This window comes from Schistocerca serialis, chromosome 8, assembly GCF_023864345.2.
Source record: "Schistocerca serialis cubense isolate TAMUIC-IGC-003099 chromosome 8, iqSchSeri2.2, whole genome shotgun sequence".
NCBI lineage: Eukaryota > Metazoa > Arthropoda > Insecta > Orthoptera > Acrididae > Schistocerca > Schistocerca serialis.
In genome coordinates, this window is record NC_064645.1 from 57,408,952 (window position 1) to 57,429,939 (window position 20,988).

The 20,988-nt window shown below is 39.1% G+C and overlaps 1 protein-coding gene across 1 annotated transcript in view; it reads left to right on the plus strand.

Annotated features, from left to right (window-relative positions):
• LOC126416089 (origin recognition complex subunit 6) overlaps positions 1 to 20,988 on the plus strand; it is a 79,484-nt gene that overhangs the window by 23,672 nt on the left and 34,824 nt on the right. Inside the window, exons 3-4 of the mRNA XM_050083584.1 lie at positions 4,389 to 4,552; positions 11,145 to 11,219. Coding sequence (XP_049939541.1) covers positions 4,389 to 4,552; positions 11,145 to 11,219 — 239 coding nt within the window. The remainder of the gene's footprint in view (positions 1 to 4,388; positions 4,553 to 11,144; positions 11,220 to 20,988) is intronic.

Below are 20,988 nucleotides of genomic sequence, written 5' to 3' on the forward strand. Positions count from 1 at the left end.
TACAAAGCTGTTACCCAGAATCCCATTCCCTCCATCCAGACTGAGCTGCAGAAAATCCTAAAAATCCAAGGTCCCTCACAAGGCCGCACAACGGCTTCCATAGACCTACTCACTCCACCTGAGCCACGTACCCCTACCTTCTACCTATTACCCAAGATCCACAAAGAGAACCATCCTGGCCATCCAATTGTGGCAGGCTTCAAAGCCCCAACAGAACGTATCTCAGCTCTGGTAGACCAACACCTCCAACCTATCACCTGCAGACTCCCATCCTACATCAAAGACACAAATCACTTCCTAGAACGCCTCAAATCCATTCCCACCGCCCTCCTACCTGAAACCTTTCTTGTCACCATAGATGCTACATCCCTTTACACAAACATCCCACATACCCATGGTCTCTCTGCCCTTGAACACTACCTCTCCCAACACCCACCCGAAGATCTTCCAAAAACCTCGTTCCTTATCACACTTACCAATTTCATCCTCACCCATAATTACTTCACTTTTGAAGGCCAGACCTACAAACAAATCAGAGGAACGGCCATGGGAACCAGGATGGCTCCGTCTTATGCCAACCTCTTCATGGGCCGCATGGAGGAGGCTTTCCTGAAGATCCAACAGCTGCTTCCCCTGGCCTGGTATAGGTTTATAGATGACATCTTTATGGGCTGGACTCGTGGTGAAGAAACACTCCTTAATTTCCTCCATAACCTCAACTCCTTTTCGAATCTGAATTTCACCTGGTCCTTCTCCAAAACCCAAGCCACCTTCCTGGATGTTGACCTTCATCTTGATGAAGCTCACATACACACCTCTGTCCACATCAAACCCACAAGCAAACAACAGTACCTTCACTTTGATAGCTGCCATCCATTCCACATCAAATGCTCCCTTCCCTACAGCCTAGGTATTCATGGCAAACGTATCTGCTCCAGTTACGAATCCCTCAACATGACCAGTGCTTTCCTCTCCTGCAACTATACTGCAGACCTTGTCCACAAACAGATCTCCCGAGCAATACATTCCTCCCCGTCCAACAACAATGTTCCTACCCCCAGACCACACAGAAGCATCCCCCTTTCCACCCACTATTATCCTGGCCTCGAATACATCAACAAATTACTCCGGCAGGGATATGACTTTCTCAAGTCAAGCCCTGAAATGAGATCATCCCTTAACAATATTCTCCCTACACCACGCAGAGTTGCCTTTCGTCACCCCCCCCCGCCCCCCTCCCCACCTCAACCTCCGTAACATCCTTGTCAAACCCTACAATATTCCCAGACCACCTTCTCTACCCAGCGGTTCCTACCCCTGTAACCGACCCCGCTGCAAAACCTGCCCCATGCATCCCCCCCACAACCACCTACTCCAGTCCTGCTACTGGTAAAACATACACAATTCAAGGCAGGGCCACATGTGAAACAACACACGTCATTTATCAACTGACATGCCTGCACGGCACAGCCTTTTACATCGGTATGACGACAACTAAACTGGCTGAGCACATGAACGGGCACAGATGAACTGTCCACCTAGGAGATGTCCAATACCCAGTAGCAGAGCATGCCGTCCAGCATAATTCTAGGGACCTAGGAACCTGCTACAACGTACGTGCCATTTGGCTTCTCCCACACAACACCACTCCCTCAGAACTGCGGAGATGGGAACTTGCACTCCAACACATCCTTTCATCGTGCCATCCCCCTGGACTGAACCTACGTTAACCAACCTCACTCCAATTTACTTTTCAGTCTTCTCCTTTTTCCCTCTTCTCTTTAGCCATTCATGCATCTTTTCATCCTACATAGTTGTGTTTATCTTTATACTATATACCTCTCTACTTCTGTATGCATCCTCTTTGGTTTGAAGCTGGCATAGTACTTACAGTAGAATGTCTTTGGCTTCCCTCTGACAACCATGCCTCCATCCTTGCTACCCTCCCTATTTTCCTTTCCCTGTTGCTTCATAACCTGGGTTGTGAGTAACTGAATCTCCTTTCCCTTCTTCCCTTTCTTTCCCCTCTCTCCTCCCGGATGAAGGAACATTTGTTCCGAAAGCTAGGAACGTAAATTTTCTGTTCTGTTTTGTTGAATCTATTGGCTGTATTGAGCTGAGGTAAGTACTGGCCAGCCTCTCTATCTCTTTGTGAGTATTTGTTTCACATCTTAATATGAGATTTTCCATTAATCATTTAAGTCATTAACATACAACATCAACAGTAAGGGTTGAGAAATTAAGGAAATAGAATGGCTTGCCATTAAACCTTACAATGATAAGGTGAAATTCCAGCACTACTCATAGACCCTGTTAAAACTGAAAATGTTTACACATGGTTTGCCTCCCAAGAGTTGTCAGGCACTTGTTCTCTGGTGTTTGAGTAGATATTTGCAATTTTGTTTTCAGATTGTGTAGCTGTAGTAAGCCCAAACAAACAGTTCTCATCACATATTTCAAGTGATGCCCATTGTTGACAGAAAATGTTGGTTTGTTTCCAGTTACAAGCAAAATGATTTTTAAAGTGGAATTTTGCATGCCCATTCCATTAAGTGACCCCGATTAATCTAGTAGAATATTTATTTTATTGATATGTATAAAAAGGGGCAGTGGAATGCGAAGAAGAAACAGCAATTTTGCCTCATTTGCCAGGGAGGAAAGAAGGAATGGCTGTGGAAAGTTAGAAATGAAAGGCAGGTCACTCAGACTCCAGGATGAGAGAGACCACTTCTTGAGAGAACAAGGAGGAAACTCAAAGGAATCATCCTTCTGATAAAATTAGTAAAATAGACAAAAATCTAAGAGAAAGCAGACAAATTACGGAAGATGGTAAAGGGATGGAACATTACAAATTTCCAAAATTCAAACTAATACAGATAGATGACTGATTGCACACACAATTCTTAGGAGTTTAGAATTTCAGTTGCAACAGTAATATTATAATTTTTAACTTGGCCTGCTTTGGTTTACAGAGTGGATTGGCATTCTGTAGTCAGTTCCCTCTCATAGCCTTTCCACAGTGTGAAGTGATGCTGCTGATTGCATGAATCTGTGGGGTGTTGAGGATCTGTACTTTAGGGATATAAACCCAGTACTTAATTAAATCCAAATGAAGCAGTTGAGCTATGTGAAATGAGGTGACCATGTCAGGGTCTATCTTGTCTCCTATACTGCTGTGGAAATTTTTCTTTGTGAGTATTCTGTTATGTGGATATTCTGAAACCCATATCCAGAAGTTACACATATTTGTTGTTCCTGCAATATGACATTTAGATTACACACTGTGTTTATTTGACATGGAAAATTTTAAGATACTGCAAAGCCTTTGTTGTGCCAAATTACAATGCTATGTTGGGCATTGCATCGTAATTGAATAACACAAGCACTGCAGTACCCTATTTATCCGCTGGCACTGGGCAAGCAACTTTCAAGTAAAATATCTGCCATGTATGAGAATATACATAGTAGATGTATGCGTACAGGTTAAGGACACCTGGTTAACAACATATGGAAGTTTGGGTCTGGCCATGAGTCATGCTCGCATAGCCAAATGGTAAGGCGGCCACTTGCAATAAGCGGTAAGTCCGGGATCGTGTCCTGGTCTGGCACAGATTTTCATTGTCATCATTCTATTATACAGCTGATGGCTGTCCATATTCGGAATTGTGAATACTTTTAATGTATTTCAGAAAATTGTTGTCTGGCAATATGATTTAAAATGTTGCGTGGTGAGCGGCATTGTTGAAGCTTATATATTGACAGTGACCTCTGTAGGATCTGCGCTTTCTATTTATGCAGTCTCAGTTGCTTTTTGGGGATGTTATGCACAATTGTTTCAGATATCTGAAGTTACTGTGCAGTCCGTGAAATTTACTTCCATTACCTGCACAGTAACTTTTGGCAAATATCCTTTACCGGTTCATTAGAAATGTGTTGTCATCCATCACAAATTTTCCATGTGTTTTTTTATTATGTGATGTGTGTTATTGATTTGTAGTGTACACAACGAAAAACTATATATGCAATTATAATAGAAGAAAACTTGACATACCACAGTGTGACTAGTGCATTCCCACAAGCAGGCATTGTGTTAGTACTTTCAGCACCTGAACTTACCCTACTCAGTAGAAATGAAGCAACTAAAGTGGAAAACACAATTAAATCATCTTTGAGTTAAATGTGCAAATTGTAAATCTTTTTAGTGTTATACAACTATTAATTAGGTCCGTTTAACATTAGGTAAGTAATTTTCATTGATGATTTAGACATTGTATTATATGTTATGTGCAGGATGCTAGAAATGTCCAGTAACGAAGAACATTTTCTTTTGATTGATGATAATATGTCGCTCCTCTGATTTAAATTATTTGAATGTTGTCTATTTCCAGGATGACTTTGTAAGACTTTCTGGAATGAAGAATAGATTATATATAACAAATCGCAGCATAATAGAAAAGCTTGTAGGAATGGAGGAGACACTAGATGTGAATAAAATTTGTGTACAACTTGGTATTTCTGAAATAAGCAACTTTGCTCAGACAATTTTGGATCAGTAAGTGAACTTCAAAATCTCATTAATATTTCTTTAAAATTTTTCATAGTGGCAACAGTGCTATCATCCATAGCAAATTTTCCATGTGTTTGTGTATCCATAAATTATCTACATAATGTGTAATATGTGTTATAACCATATGTATGATGTGTTATAACCATAACCATTACATTTTGATTTTTAGTTTAGTTTAGTATTTTTTCCTTGTGCCATGGTTCTTATTAGTGACAACTTACCATGATGTGGAACATGTTGGCAGGTTACATTTTATCAGTGTAAACATGGCTAAGCTAGCCATTTATGTAATTCAATCTTTTCGTTAAGATCTCAGTCAGTGACAAAATTTGATGAATGTAGCCCAACCATGTGCATACTGCCTACTCAGAAAGTAATCTGTGGAGTAGCAGTTGTCAAGTAAAAATCATTTCAGTTTGTTTTTGAAACTTAAACTATCTGCCGTCATCTTTTATTCACTAGGGAGTTGTCATAGCTTTTTATGGCTGCTTACTTTATGTGACTAAGGTGCGAATAGTGGAGGCTATTTTTGTTTAATGTGTTATATTTATTAACCTAAAACTATTTTCAGATAGTGCCAGATTGTTATCAACAAACTTCAAAAAAGAATAAATGTATTGTGAAGCAGTTGCTAGTAGCACTGCCTGTTTTTGTGAAACAGTTGGTGACATATAAGTTCAGGATTGTAACTAGATGGCACATTGCACATTGCTGTACAATGAATTCTGTGTGTTTCTATGTAGAATTGCTCCAGAAAATTATTCTGTATTATATCAGTGATTTGACATATACAAATTAAGCTAATTTTGTAATCTTGAATTCCATGCTCTGCAAACTGCTGTGAAGTGTAGGTAGCAAGTACTTAGCATGGTAGCACATGTTAGGGTTTCTTCTCATTCCACTTACATATGAAACATGGGAAGAAAGACTACGTAAATACCTCTGCATACCACAGTTAGTCGAATTGTGTCATCACAGACTCTACAGGAACGATGTCTAGGGGTCTGGGAGTGGTGATTAAGATGTTGTTGTGCACCCAGCCTAAGATATCATTATAATCGTCATCATGTATGTGTGTGAAGTATATCTCTAGATTTTTCACTTAATACTGGTTCTTGAAAGTTTGTGAGTAGATTTTTGCAGGATAATTTATGTCTATCTTTCTGAGTCTGCTAATTCAGGTTTTTTGACATATGTTCCATGTGTCCAACCTGACATAGATTCCACACTCAAGAGCAATTTTCTAAGATAGGACATACAAATAATTCGTAAGCTGTCTCCTTTGTAGACTGACTGCATTTCCCTAGTATCCTGTTGATCGAGCCAAGTCTGCCAGTACTGTACTCCCAATTGAAATTATGGGACTATTCTATTTCATATCCCAAAAACAGTCACATCCAGATATTTGTAGAAGTTGACTGATTCTAACTGTGAATCATTGATACTGTAACAACAGGATATTAAGCTTTTATGTATTGCAAAGTGCATAATTTCTGTATATTTAAAGCTGGTTATCAGTCTGTACACTTCTTTCTAACCTTATCCAAGACAGATAGACTATTTACACAGCTATTTCAGACAGCACTTCATTGTAGGTAACTCCATCGTGTTCAAATTGTCCGAGGTTGCTATTAATATTATATGTCTAGTCTGTAATACACAACATGAACAAGAAGGGCCCCAACATACTAACCTGTGATACACCCACTGTTACTTCTATATTTTTTATGACTCTCCATATGAGTCTCTACAAAAGATAGCATGCTGCATCCTCCCTAGCAAGAAACCCTCAACCTAGTCATAAATTTTGTTTGATGCTGTGTATAATTGTACTTACATTAATATACATTGCTATGTTACCAAGTCATACGCCTTTTCTCAGGATGCCATAAGAAAAAACCCCATGTTGGGTCTTGTACGATCAGTATTTTTGGAATGCATGATGGGTCAGCTTGAAGGAAGTTATTTTTTCTGGATCACTTCTGTTACCCTTTTTGAAGACTGATGTGACCTATGGTTTTTTTCCAAACTCTGTGCACAATTTTTTGTTCAAGGGATCTGTGTGTTCAGGGTGTATACGACCCGGGACAACCGGTAAATCCGGGAAAAACCCGGGAATTTTTTCATCCGGGAGAAAACCGGGAAAAACCCGGGAATTTTTCGGAATTCTGGGAATTTTTCGGAATTCTGGGAATTTTTCATTGTTTTAGATTTCAGTTAAATTTTTGTAATTTTGACTGCAGAATTGATTCTCTAGCAAAGAAAGTTATTGTATCCTGCTACTGGAGAATGATACTGCAGCAATAAAATATAAACGAGAGGGAAAAAGTAAAACTTTAGTGGCAAAGGAAATGTCCAATTTACAACAACAAAAAACCGTGTACGCACAAGCGTCTGCAAATAGCAAAAATATGTCAAAGGCCGTAGGGCGCAGACTGTAACAATAAACTGCTTGCTATGAGCATGACGTCACAACTGTTCACATTAGGTTCGTTTGACCAATTGCCAGCGGTATGTTGCGTATGCGCATTTGACTCGCGTATAAGCAGTACCTTCTCCCGCTTCCCGCTAATTGAAGTTTGGCTGTTAGCTGTATCGGTAGTAGCAGCAAGCAGCCAGATGCAAACGAGAAAAATTTTTCTCGCGCGCCCTAGCTGCCAGATTCACGCTTGCACAGAGTTGTCTGAGTTGTAGTGGGGAGGGGTTAACCTCCACGTGACCCGTGTTTACGTTAAGTGATTTCGCTGCTTCTCTTCGTCCACAGCTCCCACGTCAAATGAAAACAAATCGGATTTCTGTGGCCGGGAGCTGTCAAGTGAATTAAAATACATTCACATAATTACGGAGGGCAAAAATATATTATTTATTTCAGTTTTCTGATTTTATTTTATTTCCAAGTTAGTAGCAGAACAGTGAAGTTATTTTTGCAAGTTTGGCTTTATTAATCTTTCTGCCGAGGCAATCATTTTATTTGAAACGAAGTGTTTCATTCTACAGTATTGGCTAGTTCCAACTGTTCACTGAATTTCAAGTGCACGATATTATCTTCTGCCATATATGGCATTATGCCATAATAAAGAACCAAAAATGAGATCATAGAGTACTGGTACCCCAAGAAAATTTACATCCCAAAAACCACACTGAAAAGCTTAGCATCATATGGGACCTACTTCATTGTGAATCTGGAAAAAGCCAATTTGCACTTCAAGCCGAATTATGCATTTTAGTATGGTTTACGAAATTCTGATGCACTGTTTCTTTTATGGTGTAATGTAAGCTCTCTTAGTGCTTTATACACACGAACATATGGGCTTCCTACACCACTGCAGTTGCACACGCACAATAATGCCTGTTTTCTGGTGCTCTCTGGCAACTGGAAAATCAAACCTATTTCTAACAGTCTCCGGATTGTATTGCGAACGGTGGTTAGAAAAGCATTACTTTCAAAGTAAATTTCTTTTTACGCAAGATGAATTATGTTACGCGTGAGAAAGTGGGATGGATATCTAAATTACAGAGCGTTCGAAACTGAACAGTTTGAGGACCAGCCACTTACAAGAATTTCGAGCCGAGACATTTATGTCATAATTTTAAGTTTACTGGCACATTTGTGTGATGTGTCTTAAAGTATAACATACGCAAAAAAGATCAATATTACATGTGAAAGCTTAGCTTCTGTTGTAGCGTGTTAATTTTAGAGACTAACATTAAATGTGAAAGCTTAGCTTTTCTTGTAGATGTACGGTACTGTGTACATTAATGTAAACCGTTAACTTTTCCTCTTGCGTGTTCGCGCTATGTAACCAGTGATCTTGCTATTGGCTGACTATAACACGTGTCCTATGCTCTGAATAGCTGCTGTCACCGGCTGACGAGATCTCATGGCTTGAGATGTGACTTGCTTACAAAAGGACATCGCAACCTCGGTTTCAAAACGCTACGGAAACTAACGCGCTGTGTTTGGTGCAATTCGAATTTATACTTTCGTAATACGAAAATATGCAGCGTATATGTTGCTGCAAATCAAAGGTCTTTCCAAAACTTCTCTCTCTCCTTTTTTTTTTTTTTTATTAAATGTCTCTCCAAAACTTCTTTGCCCCGTCTTTTCTTTTTTTTCCGGGAAGTTCCATGCGATTGTATAAAACGTTAACCATTCAAAGGATTGATACGTTTTACAGTTCCGAGGGAAATTCTACGGAAAACCTACTGTCACTTAGCACAGAAAAAGTGTATTTTCGCCCAGGAAAAAGCGTATTTTTTATACGGAATATCCGGGAGAAATCCGGGAACAATCCGGGAATTTTTGTTTCCTTGTCCCTGTATTCACCCTGGAGTTATTATGGTTTAAATAGGAACTAACTTTGCTACAGATTCTGTATCAAATCTGACAGGGTTTCCATTGGACCCTGGAGCCTACTTTAATTATACCAATTTTGGCTGTTTCTCAATGCTGCTGACACTAACATCTATGTCACTCATCTTTGCATTGGCAATGGGGCTGTACATCTGTGACTTCCCTAGTAAAAGAACATTTGAAAACTGATTTCAGTATTTCTGATTTTGTTTTTCTACCCTCCATCTCAGTTTCTGTGTCATCCATGAGTGTCTGGACACTTATAAAATTTGCATATGAGCAGAATTTCTTTGGGTTTCGACATTTTGTGAGAGATCTTTCCATAAGATTCTGCTATCGCAGTCATTTAATGTTTCATGCTTTGTCCTCTTCACAGCTAAATGCATTTCATTCAGCATCTCTCGACAGCTCTGCGCTTTGTCTTTCACATATCGTGCAAAGGTCGTGGTTTCTTTAGAAGTGACTGAATACCCTGGAGGGTCCCACCCGTCATTAGCTATGTACTCTGTACAAACTGTCCAGTGTTTGGTCAACTATTCTTTTAAACTTTAGCCACAGTTCTTCTACATGTTCTTGCCTCTGGGTAAATGTTTTAAGTGTCTATTTGAGGTGTGGTACTACTGCATCTTTATCTAACTTCCCAAACATGTAAATCTTCCTACTTGTCTCAGCTGCCTTTTTACTTTAGTGCTAATCCTTATGCACAAATGAGAATTTTGAAAAATCAGTTTTACATATTTTCTTCCTCACGTGCTGTATTGTTGTTGATTATGATATACCTTGCCTTGCTTAGAATTGAATGTACTGTGTACCCTTGATTATGATGCTTTTATAATCTGCAAAGAGCACAATTTCTGTTTTATCAGTGTAAGGTGGAATGTTATTCATATATAGCAAGAACAACAGTGGTCCAGTATAAAGTAACACTTGGCTTTCTATCAGTTAAATATTAAGTGATCCACTTACTCATTATACCTCAAAAGCTATAGAGTTGTAAGTTTCTCCAAACTAAAATTTATTTGCACTGTCAGATGCCTCAGACAAAAAATTGCAGTAGGTGAAATCTTGTCATTCACATATTTTAATACACTGTCAGTGAAATAGTAAATATCATGTTCAGTGGAGAAGCCCTTCTACAATTCAAATTGTGACTGGCCCAGGATTTTCTATTTGCAGGTATGCTCAATGATTAAATGCATTATCTCTTCCAAAACTTTTGAGAAGGAGATTAACAGTAAAACAATTAGGTACTTACTAATCCTTTTCCTAATGCTTGCTGAAATAAAGTTCTAACAATGTGTTACTTTTATGTGTCTAGAATGATACATTATTATGTATAAAAGGTACAGCTGACCACAATAGCTATATCAGAAGAATACAACTTCAGTATTCTGCTTGAAATGTTATTAATCCATGAGAATTTTTGTTCTTAAGGGACTTAATTATTTTTCTGGTTTAATTGGAAGTGATCTCAAATTGATTGAATGCTTGTGGTGCTGACTATCATGTGTACTGCAATGCTTTTTGTTGTAAGCTGACTGTCCCCAGTTTCTTGTTTACATTTAGAAAGTGACTGTTAAAGAGGTTTGTTACATGTTTGGCATCATGTACTGTTTGGTCATTATCTTTAATTACTAAGATAATTTTGTCTCTTGATTTACCATTGCCCTTCTCTCTAAATTTTATATTATTTTACTTTTACTTTCAGTGTATTAAGCTCTTACACGACATGCAAGTGGTTTGATATTGTTATAACTCTTTCAATAAAAAACAATACTTCAAACTTCAGTGGTGCAGTGAGGAGCATATCATACGTTTGTTAATCTTCTAAAGCTCTAACCGTGAGCGAGCTAATCTTGAGTTGTTGTTTATTAATACTTTCTCTTTACTTTTTTACTATGTCACTGATACTACAGTCCATTGTTATGAATATATTACTTTTAGCTTTTGAATTATTCTGTGTAATTTTTGTAGCCAGTGAAGAGAGAGAATCTGCTACTAAATATGCGGACAGTATTTATGTTAGAAAACTAGAGTGTAATTAGGTACAGCTGTGAAATTTGTGTGAAAGGTGTTTTATCTTACCTCATAATTATTACATGTTTCACTTCGATGAAGTCAAATTTTTGTGCATTAAGTTATATGGTGGCTATAGCAAGAGTAAGGTAGTGCACTTCACCCTCAATTTACTTCTGTTTTATGAATCTTTGCCTTTCTTGCCAGATATTTGGAACAAAATGCTGTTGCAGAAAAAAATGACAAGATGTACGGTATAATTGCAGTATATGTAGCTTGCAGGTAAGCCTCATCACAAAACTGTTTTTGCTATTTCAGATTTGTTGTAAAGTTAATTCTGTTATACAATAATACAAATTTTCTTTTCATTGGAACCTCACATTTTCAAAATTATTCGTATTACAAAAATCCTGTTACAGATATACATTATTTGAAGTCATATTCCACTTTTGTCTCTTCATATTTGTAACTTTCACATAAAGACTTCTTCCTTAAAATCTGTCACTTTCTAGAACTATATTGTAGTTTGCATTTTGATATCTCTGAAATAAGAATTGTCAGTAATTAATTATAGACCTTAGAGAGCAGGAGTCAGGAATGCCACACGGAGTACCTTGTTGGATCACACAGCTCTGCAGTTCAGTTTTAGCGTAGGCTTGCTTCACCATTTTCCTAATTTTGTCAGTTTTTAGCTTTCTCATTCCTATCTTATGCATTCATTGCTACCAGATACTTTATAACATCATGTAAACATTTTCATTTTGGTCTATTCCTTTTTCTGTTATAATATATCAGTTTCCATAATATCTTATACCCATTTCCATAATTTCTTTTAAAAGTCACATATCATTCCTTATTCATATACTAGCCATCTTAGTCTGTGTGATGTTATAAATGTGACAGTGTCCTCATTTTCTAAAACATTTATTTATTAATTTACCTGCACAGATGCCAAATGGGCTATAGTTTTCCCATTTATTTTCCTTTAGAAAATTTGTAAGCATCATTTATTGGCTTTTGTTAGCATCCAGACATTTGTTGCATAGGTAAGAACTGATCTGATGATTATCTTACATATACTACATTTCATCCAACAGGGTGTTTACGACCTGGGACAACTGGGAGATCTGGGAAAAACCCGGGAATTTTTTCATCTGGGAGAAAACCGGGAAAAACCCAGGAATTGTTTAGAATTCCGGGAATTTTTCATTGTTTTGGTTTTCAGTTAAATTTTTGTGATTTTGACTGGTAAGAACAAATAATCTAACAAAGGATATTACTGTATCCCGCTACTGCAGAATAATACTGCAGCAACAAAACATGAACGAGAGAAAAAAAAAAACGAAAATAAAACTTAAGTAGCAAAGGAAATGCGCCGTATACAACAACAAAACACAGTTCTTATACAAGTGTCTGCCAACAGCACAATGTGTCGAAGGCTTAGGAAGACTATGCAATGCTTCATGGCAACGAATTGCCTCCAACGAGCTTGACGTGACAACTGTTTAGATTAGAGTCGTTCGAGTAGTTGTGGGCGGGCTCTTGCGCATGCGCAGGTTAGTCGCGTATGAGTAGTACCTTCTCCCGCTTCTGGTTACAGAAGGGTGGCTGGACGCCACTACCTAATATTGCCCCAGTTCGGAAATATAGTAAATCTGGGGCTGATACACAGAGCAGTCCGAGTTGTGGTGGGGAGGTGGGTCGTCTCCACGTGACCTGTGTTTACGTTGAGTGATTTAGTTGTTTCGTCTTCGTTTATTTCCCTCACGTTAAATGATGAAGAAACGGATTTTTGTGGCCGGGAGCTATCAAATGAATTAAAATACGTTCGCTTAGTAACGGAAGGCTAAAATACGTTATTAGTTTCAGATTTTATTTCCACTTTTCTGACAGTCAAGCATTAATCGTCTTGCAGAACAATGAAGTTATTTTTGTTGGTCTGCTAAAGAGATTTGGCTTTTATTATTCTTTTCTACTGAGGCAGTCAATTTATTTGAAACGAAGTGTTTAATTTCACACTCTTGGCTGGTTTCAACTGTTTGCTGAATTTCAAGTGCATGTATGGCATTATACCATAATAAAGAACCAAACATGAGATAATACTACACTGGTACTCCAAGAAAATTTACACCCGAATATGGACATACGAATGTGCAGTTTAAGCCGAATTATTCATCTTAGTGTGGTTCACGAAATTCCAATGCTCTTGAAGTATCCTCTGATGTATTGTTTCTTTTATGACCTAATATCTTTTAATGTTTTACACGTACGAACATATGGGTTTCTTGCGTCATCGTAACTGCGCAAGCTCTGTGACGCCTGTTACCTGGCGCTGTCTTGCAACTGCTGAAACAAACCTATTTCTAACTGGTCGCGGGAAAATATTGCGAATGGTGGTTTGAAAAGCATTACATTCAAAGCAAATTTCCTTTTGCGCAAGATGAACTAAGTGTGAGAACGTTCGATGAATTTCTTAAATCACAAAGCGTTTGACTCTCATTTAAAAATCAATTCTTTGAGGATGACCATTTAGAAGAATTTCGAGCCCAGATCAGACATTTGCGTCGTTATTAAAAATTTTACTGGCACATTTGTGTGATGTATCTTAATTTAAACCATGAACTTTTCTTATTTGTGTGTTCGCGCTACTTAAGAGTGATCTTGCTATTGGCTGACTACATCACGTGACCTATGCTGTCAGCAGCGGGCGAGATCAAGTGACATGAGCCATGACAGGCTTACAAAAGCACATCACAATCTCGATTTCAGTGCTTCGGAAAGTGACATGTGGTGTTTGGTGGAATTCAAATTTATACCATCGTAATACGAAAATATGCAGCGTACATGCCCACCGCCCCGGGAGTTTCGTTTTATAAAGTGCCTGGAAATTCTATGTCGGTATATAAAACCATAAACATTCAAAGGATTGATGAGTTTTACATTGCCGAGGAAGAGTATACTGTCACTTAACACGGAAAAAGTGTATTTTCACCTGGGAGAACGTGTATTTTTAATCGGGAAATCCAGGAATTTTTTTTCTTTGTCCACGTATACACCCTGTCCAGCTAATAATTATTTTGCTCCTTAACCATTTGCCTGATGTTTACAAGTTAAATTGTAATGAAACGCCAGTCTACAGGCACTGTTGATGAGTTGAAGCACTTTCTCTCTGTTTTCCTTGAGCACTGTTGATGAGTTGAAGCACTTTCTTTGTGTTTTCCTTGAGCACTGTTGATGAATTAACTCGTGCCACCTTTCTGTGCTCTGAGTGCTAATGATGAGTATAGTTGCACTGCTCCTCGGATACCTGTGTGTTGTTAACGAGTTTACCCATTCAGTGGATTTTCTTCCCCTTACCTCAGTAGCTCTTCACTCTTTTGGCTGATTGTGTTCAGCTGCATTCCCATTTTTATGCATTCAGTTTCACATGGTGTGTTACTGTTTACCGAGATAGGTGTCACAATGTTTCGGTCATCAGCTATTTTCATAGGAACAGATAACAGAGATACAAAGAGCAACAGTGGGGATAAATTATTCAATGTCAGCGTAACTGATAACTCCTCTACAGATATTGAAAGCACAGGCTTAAGCTGTCAACATAGAAGGTCTCAACAAGGAATATAATGGATAGTGAAATGCTTGTGATAAAAGCATGGTATGGTGTCAGATTTGATTGGAAAGGATTGTGCACTTAGTTGTGCATTTGATTATTTGCCTTTGGGGCAAAACTGTCAGCTAGAGAATGATCCATGCAATTTTGTTATTTTTCATTTTATCCTTGACAGAAGATACTATTTTGACAAATACACAGACTTGAGGTGTGAAGTACTGTAATATCTATTTTGTATGTCAAGTGCTTAAAAGTAAATATTTAGCATACAGTGCTTCAGGAAGACAAGAGTAATAAACAGTTATCTGTTTATATACTGGAGCACACATATATAAATAAAAATATTGATACGCTGAGATTTCTCTAGCCTTGAAAATTTTGTTGCAGATGCCTGTACAAAGATACCATTTTTGCACATTTCCATTAACTGTTTGGGCCCAAACACAACTGGTCCTTTGTGACTGTCCACAGGTGAATTATTTTGCCAGAAAACACAGAAAAAGATGAACATTTTGGACTATGTACACTTGATTTCCAGCGTTACATTTAAGTTACAAAAAATTACTAACTATCTGACATTTCTGATCAACAAGAAATCATTGAAAATTTCAGAAACAAATTGGCAAATCTCCTAATGGGGTGAAAACTGTGCAGTAGATGCTCTGTTTCCATAGTGTATGTAGTATAGAAAGGCAGTTTGTCCTCCTCTAATGATTAACCCATTGGCTTATACAGTAGGCTCACAGGTTTCAAGTCCATTATTATGTCGCTGACTGTGAGACAGGCCAAGCCACTATAGCTTCTTCTTACTGTTTCGTCTTTGTTAATAGATTGCATGACATGTTACATACCATTGGTAAGCTGAGAAATACAGTGAAACTGCTGTTTCACGATTTTATGTGGTCCCCACTTAAAAAATGTAAAATTGAGGAAAATTCAGACTCGAGGAAAACATTAAAACCTCCAAAACATGAACAAAAATATTTGTGAATAGCATATGTGATTAAAAATCGTAATCCTCTCCAATTCATGGCAATAAATCTGTAGAAGTCAAGGAAATTAAATCTACAATACAATAGTTATACAATAATAATTTGTGGTAATGAATTTCATCAGTTCTTAAAAAATCACAGGTATATAACAGCAAGCGAAAATTCGTCAGAAAATTGAAATTGGTATCCGGGTACAAGGTAATCAAGCTATTTTCTGACCTGCTATGACCACAAATTATACGTCAAAATGTGTGTTTGAGATATCTTTCCTTTGTGCTCCCTCAGAAAAAAGCAAAAATTGATGAACATGGTGAATAAAACTGAAAACTGTGAAATACAGTGAAAGGCATTGGAATTAACGTGTGTGTGTGTGTGTGTGTGTGTGTGTGTGTGTGTGTGTGTGTGTGTGTGTGTGTGTGTGTTCTGTAGCTAATGGCAGTGCTGCATATTCTGGTGATGCGAGCACAGTGACCTCTAGTGTATTGCTTGTAAACATCCAGAAGGGGAGCACATTTTATGTCTGTGGATCGAGTAATTTTTACACTACTTTTTGCATGACCTGACATAATCCTGATGTAGTGATGCTATAAAGGTGATGAGAAACGAGGCTTTTGATTTGTTGATTGCTATAGTGCAAAGTTGATGTTTATGAATGCGTAAGTGACAGGAGAATCTCAGTTGTAGTGAGGACTCTTTACAGGAAAGTGTTTGTAGTTGTGCAACATTCTAAGTATTTGTGACAAGGGAGAATATGAATGTTACTGCTCATCGTTTCACTTGCAGCAATTAAGGTGTCCTCCTTAGTTCCTGCCTAACCGCACACTTGGAAATCATCACATATTTGGAAACAGAGCCAAATATTTGTGAGAAGGAAGAATATGAATTTTATCATTACTTGTTTGTCTCAGCAATTAAAGCTGTCCTCTTTGGCTCTTGCCTAACCACTCACTCTGAAATGGCTGCATAGTTGGGAAATAAACAGTGAGGTTTTTCTCTTAGGTTCCTGCCTAGCCAAACACTCTGAAATCACCACATATTTGGAAATGGACAGCCAAATATTTATTTCATCCTTTGTTCTCTTATCAGATGGAAATGTTTCAGGAACGAATTTTGCAGAACATACTTGTATTACATTCATAACGAAGTCCCAGAATGTGTTAACAATGCTAATATGGACAAAAAATGTTAGCATATAGCAGGATGTGAATTTGTCGCACCCAAATCTCTAAACCACAATGTTATTCATTACACTACGGATAAGTCATATGAGTTTTCTCTCTTGACAGTGCGAGTTGGCACAGTGGTTAGCACACTGGACTCGTATTTAGATGGACAACAGTTCAAACTGTTATGGTGATGACAAACGAGTCGTCACCAGTGTTGACTGGTGGCCAATGCTAAATAGAAACATATAAGTCACAGCAGGTTTGTCAGTAATGTCGATAAGGTGCTGGCTGCATGGTCTGGATCTGCAACAACTAAAATAATTAGAAGTCGTTGGTAAAAAATAATATATATTGTACTTAACTGGTTGTACAGGATTCTTCTTGGCTGCATACATATAATTATAAACAGATAGCTAGTGAGGCCTCACTTAGGCCATACATTACTAAGCGGCTTGTTAGAGGTTGCTTCCTATCAACGAGTTGCACAAATGCATGCCGCACATGCTCATTGACTGGTAGGGCAGTTGTGTGCAACCCAGTGTCCTCGTAAAAACTAGGCTTTAGTGTGGTGTGGTGAGTGCACTGGCTGTTGGGTGACGTAACAAGATGTCGGACAATAAGCGCTCACTAGCTGGAAATGGCCGATGTTTCCTTGATTCTGACCGGGAATATTCTTCTAAACTCAGTGTTTGAATTTGAAGGTTAACAATCGATGTTGCTGAATACAGTACATCGGAAATACAGCCAAAAAGACGAGACTGAGTTAAGAGAAAAGGTGGCGGCTGGGTCCCTTCAACACATTTTGCCTCGCTCCAGAATACTTCATGCCGACTGTCCTGTTTTTCCATTGCTGCCACAGTGTAGCAGTAGTTGTGTCACAAGTGCACGGTGAAGCTGAACTTGCAAGTTGGTTTGGCAATGCCGATTGTGGATTACGTCAGCATTTCCTCTCTCACATCTCCCCTCTCTGCACTGGCTTAAAATGTTCCCTTAAATTTGGCACCACCGGTGGGTAAACTGTCTGTTTTTGGTGCCACTAAAGTCTTGTTCAGTCACATTAAGTGTCAATAGGAAGAAAACGGTATGAAGTGAAGCAAAACGTCAAGTAAGAATGTAGAATGGAGTTAAACCTGACTATGAAGAAAAATAAAATCAGATAATTTTTAGCATTGATGTTATGTGTTTTTCGCAGGAGCTATGAATTTATGGCATAGAACTGGTAAAAATGTAAGATCAGATTGTAGATCTATTTAGTGATGTAGAATGTACTTGATTGCTTTTGATATTTTGTGTGCTTATAGCTTGATTGCTTTTGATATTTTGTGTGCTTATAGCTCACAAAATATCAAAAGCAGTCAAGTACATTCTACATCACTAAATAGATCTACAATGAAACTTTGATTTTTTTAAGTTCTTTGATCTTACATTTTTCCCAGTTCTATGCCATAAATTCATAGCTCCTGTGAAAAACACATAACATCAATGCTAAAAATTATCTGATTTTATTTTTCTTCATAGTCAGGTTTAACTCCATTCTACGTTTTCAGGTTTTGTTAGGTTTATCCCTCCCAATCCCATCGAGAAAGGACCCTCCAGGAATTGTGTAGCATGCAAAGCAGCGAAGAAGAAAAGTGATACACAGTATGAGAGCTTCTAAAACAATATTGTCCTCACTCTCAGCGCTTCAGTAAATAGTAAAGATAGGTGTATAAAGAATTCCAGTAAAAATTATATGATTTTGTGAAAAATGTGTAAGACAAAATATGCTAGTTTTCATGAATTTAAATAATAAATATATTGTCAACTATGGGAAAAAATTTTAGGAAGTCAGTGCGATAACCATTCAAGTAGTTCATCAAAAGTCATTCATAATGCTGCCAAGTAAGTATTGTGATACAGTTCCTCAGGATCAAGCTACCTCCGTACCAAATTTCATGGAAATCAATTTTGTGATTTAGCCATGAAAACATAACAGACAGAGTTACTTTCCCATTTATAATATTAGTATGTGAATATAAATTAAACAATTTGAGGATCGTATAAGCATTGTATCCATTATGTTGAATTGTACACTCCTGGAAATTGAAATAAGAACACCGTGAATTCATTGTCCCAGGAAGGGGAAACTTTATTGACACATTCCTGGGGTCAGATACATCACATGATCACACTGACAGAACCACAGGCACATAGACACAGGCAACAGAGCATGCACAATGTCGGCACTAGTACAGTGTATATCCACCTTTCGCAGCAATGCAGGCTGCTATTCTCCCATGGAGACGATCGTAGAGATGCTGGATGTAGTCCTGTGGAACGGCTTGCCATGCCATTTCCACCTGGCGCCTCAGTTGGACCAGCGTTCGTGCTGGACGTGCAGACCGCGTGAGACTACGCTTCATCCAGTCCCAAACATGCTCAATGGGGGACAGATCCGGAGATCTTGCTGGCCAGGGTAGTTGACTTACACCTTCTAGAGCACGTTGGGTGGCACGGGATACATGCAGACGTGCATTGTCCTGTTGGTACAGCAAGTTCCCTTGCCGGTCTAGGAATGGTAGAACGATGGGTTCGATGACGGTTTGGATGTACCGTGCACTATTCAGTGTCCTCTCGACGATCACCAGTGGTGTACGGCCAGTGTAGGAGATCGCTCCCCACACCATGATGCCGGGTGTTGGCCCTGTGTGCCTCGGTCGTATGCAGTCCTGATTGTGGCGCTCACCTGCACGGCGCCAAACACGCATACGACCATCATTGGCACCAAGGCAGAAGCGACTCTCATCGCTGAAGACGACACGTCTCCATTCGTCCCTCCATTCACGCCTGTCGTGACACCACTGGAGGCGGGCGGCACGATGTTGGGGCGTGAGCGGAAGACGGCCTAACGGTGTGCGGGACCGTAGCCCAGCTTCATGGAGACGGTTGCGAATGGTCCTCGCCGATACCCCAGGAGCATCAGTGTCCCTAATTTGCTGGGAAGTGGCGGTGCGGTCCCCTACGGCACTGCGTAGGCTCCTACGGTCTTGGCGTGCATCCGTGCGTCGCTGCGGTCCGGTCCCAGGTCGACGGGCACGTGCACCTTCCGCCGACCACTGGCGACAACATCGATGTACTGTGGAGACCTCACGCCCCACGTGTTGAGCAATTCGGCGGTACGTCCACCCGGCCTCCCGCATGCCCACTATACGCCCTCGCTCAAAGTCCGTCAACTGTACATACGGTTCACGTCCACACTGTCGCGGCATGCTACCAGTGTTAAAGACTGCGATGGAGCTCCGTATGCCACGGCAAACTGGCTGACACTGACGGCGGCGGTGCACAAATGCTGCGCAACTAGCGCCATTCGACGGCCAACACAGCGGTTCCTGGTGTGTCCGCTGTGCCGTGCGTGTGATCATTGCTTGTACAGCCCTCTCGCAGTGTCCGGAGCAAGTATGGTGGGTCTGACACACCGGTGTCAATGTGTTCTTTTTTCCATTTCCAGGAGTGTATTATCTAGAACATAATCTACTTATAAAAACATTTTCACAAATATAAAGTTCAAAAGTCAAAGAGTGAATAGCTTTTTCAAAGAGTAAATATTGCCCAATTCACATAATATTGTTCAAATCAATAAATATCTTGTCCTACACACATTCTAAAGTAGCTTATGCTCTTTTTTAGTGTTTAAACTATCTCCATACCAGATTTCATCTACAAAATCTGTTCAGTGGTTCAGTCATGAAAACGTAAGACAGAGTTACTTTTGCTTTTATAGTATGAGTATGACTTTAGTATATTGAAGATTACATACAGTACAGTAGGTATTACTGGCTTATAACTATGGAGGACACTGAACTACTGGTGTGTATTGAAAGCAACACTAAATTATTGGAATTGGTAAGCAAAATTGTATCAGAAAACATGGATTTGTAATAACAGTTAATTCACAGTCAGGCTTCAATTCTTACATCTACAGTAACATGCCTCTCAGCACAGAAGGAGACATTGTAGAAAGCACTTCCGAAATATTCAGCACGAAGTGAGACAGGCCGCTTGGGTAGCTTCAGCCCAGGTTGAAGCCCCGATGCTGACTGTTAGACAATCACATGGTGCTTAGCTCTGTGTTTAACAACCATGTCTGCAGCAGCCAAAAGATTAAGGTTTTATAAATTTGTATAGTATGCTCCAATTCGAGCTTGGATTCTTTCTTTAATTATGTTTGTTGTATTGTTCTGCATTGTCCCTTACTGGATCCAAATATTGAAATATATTTACATGTTCTAGTTTTTCTTTTGTCA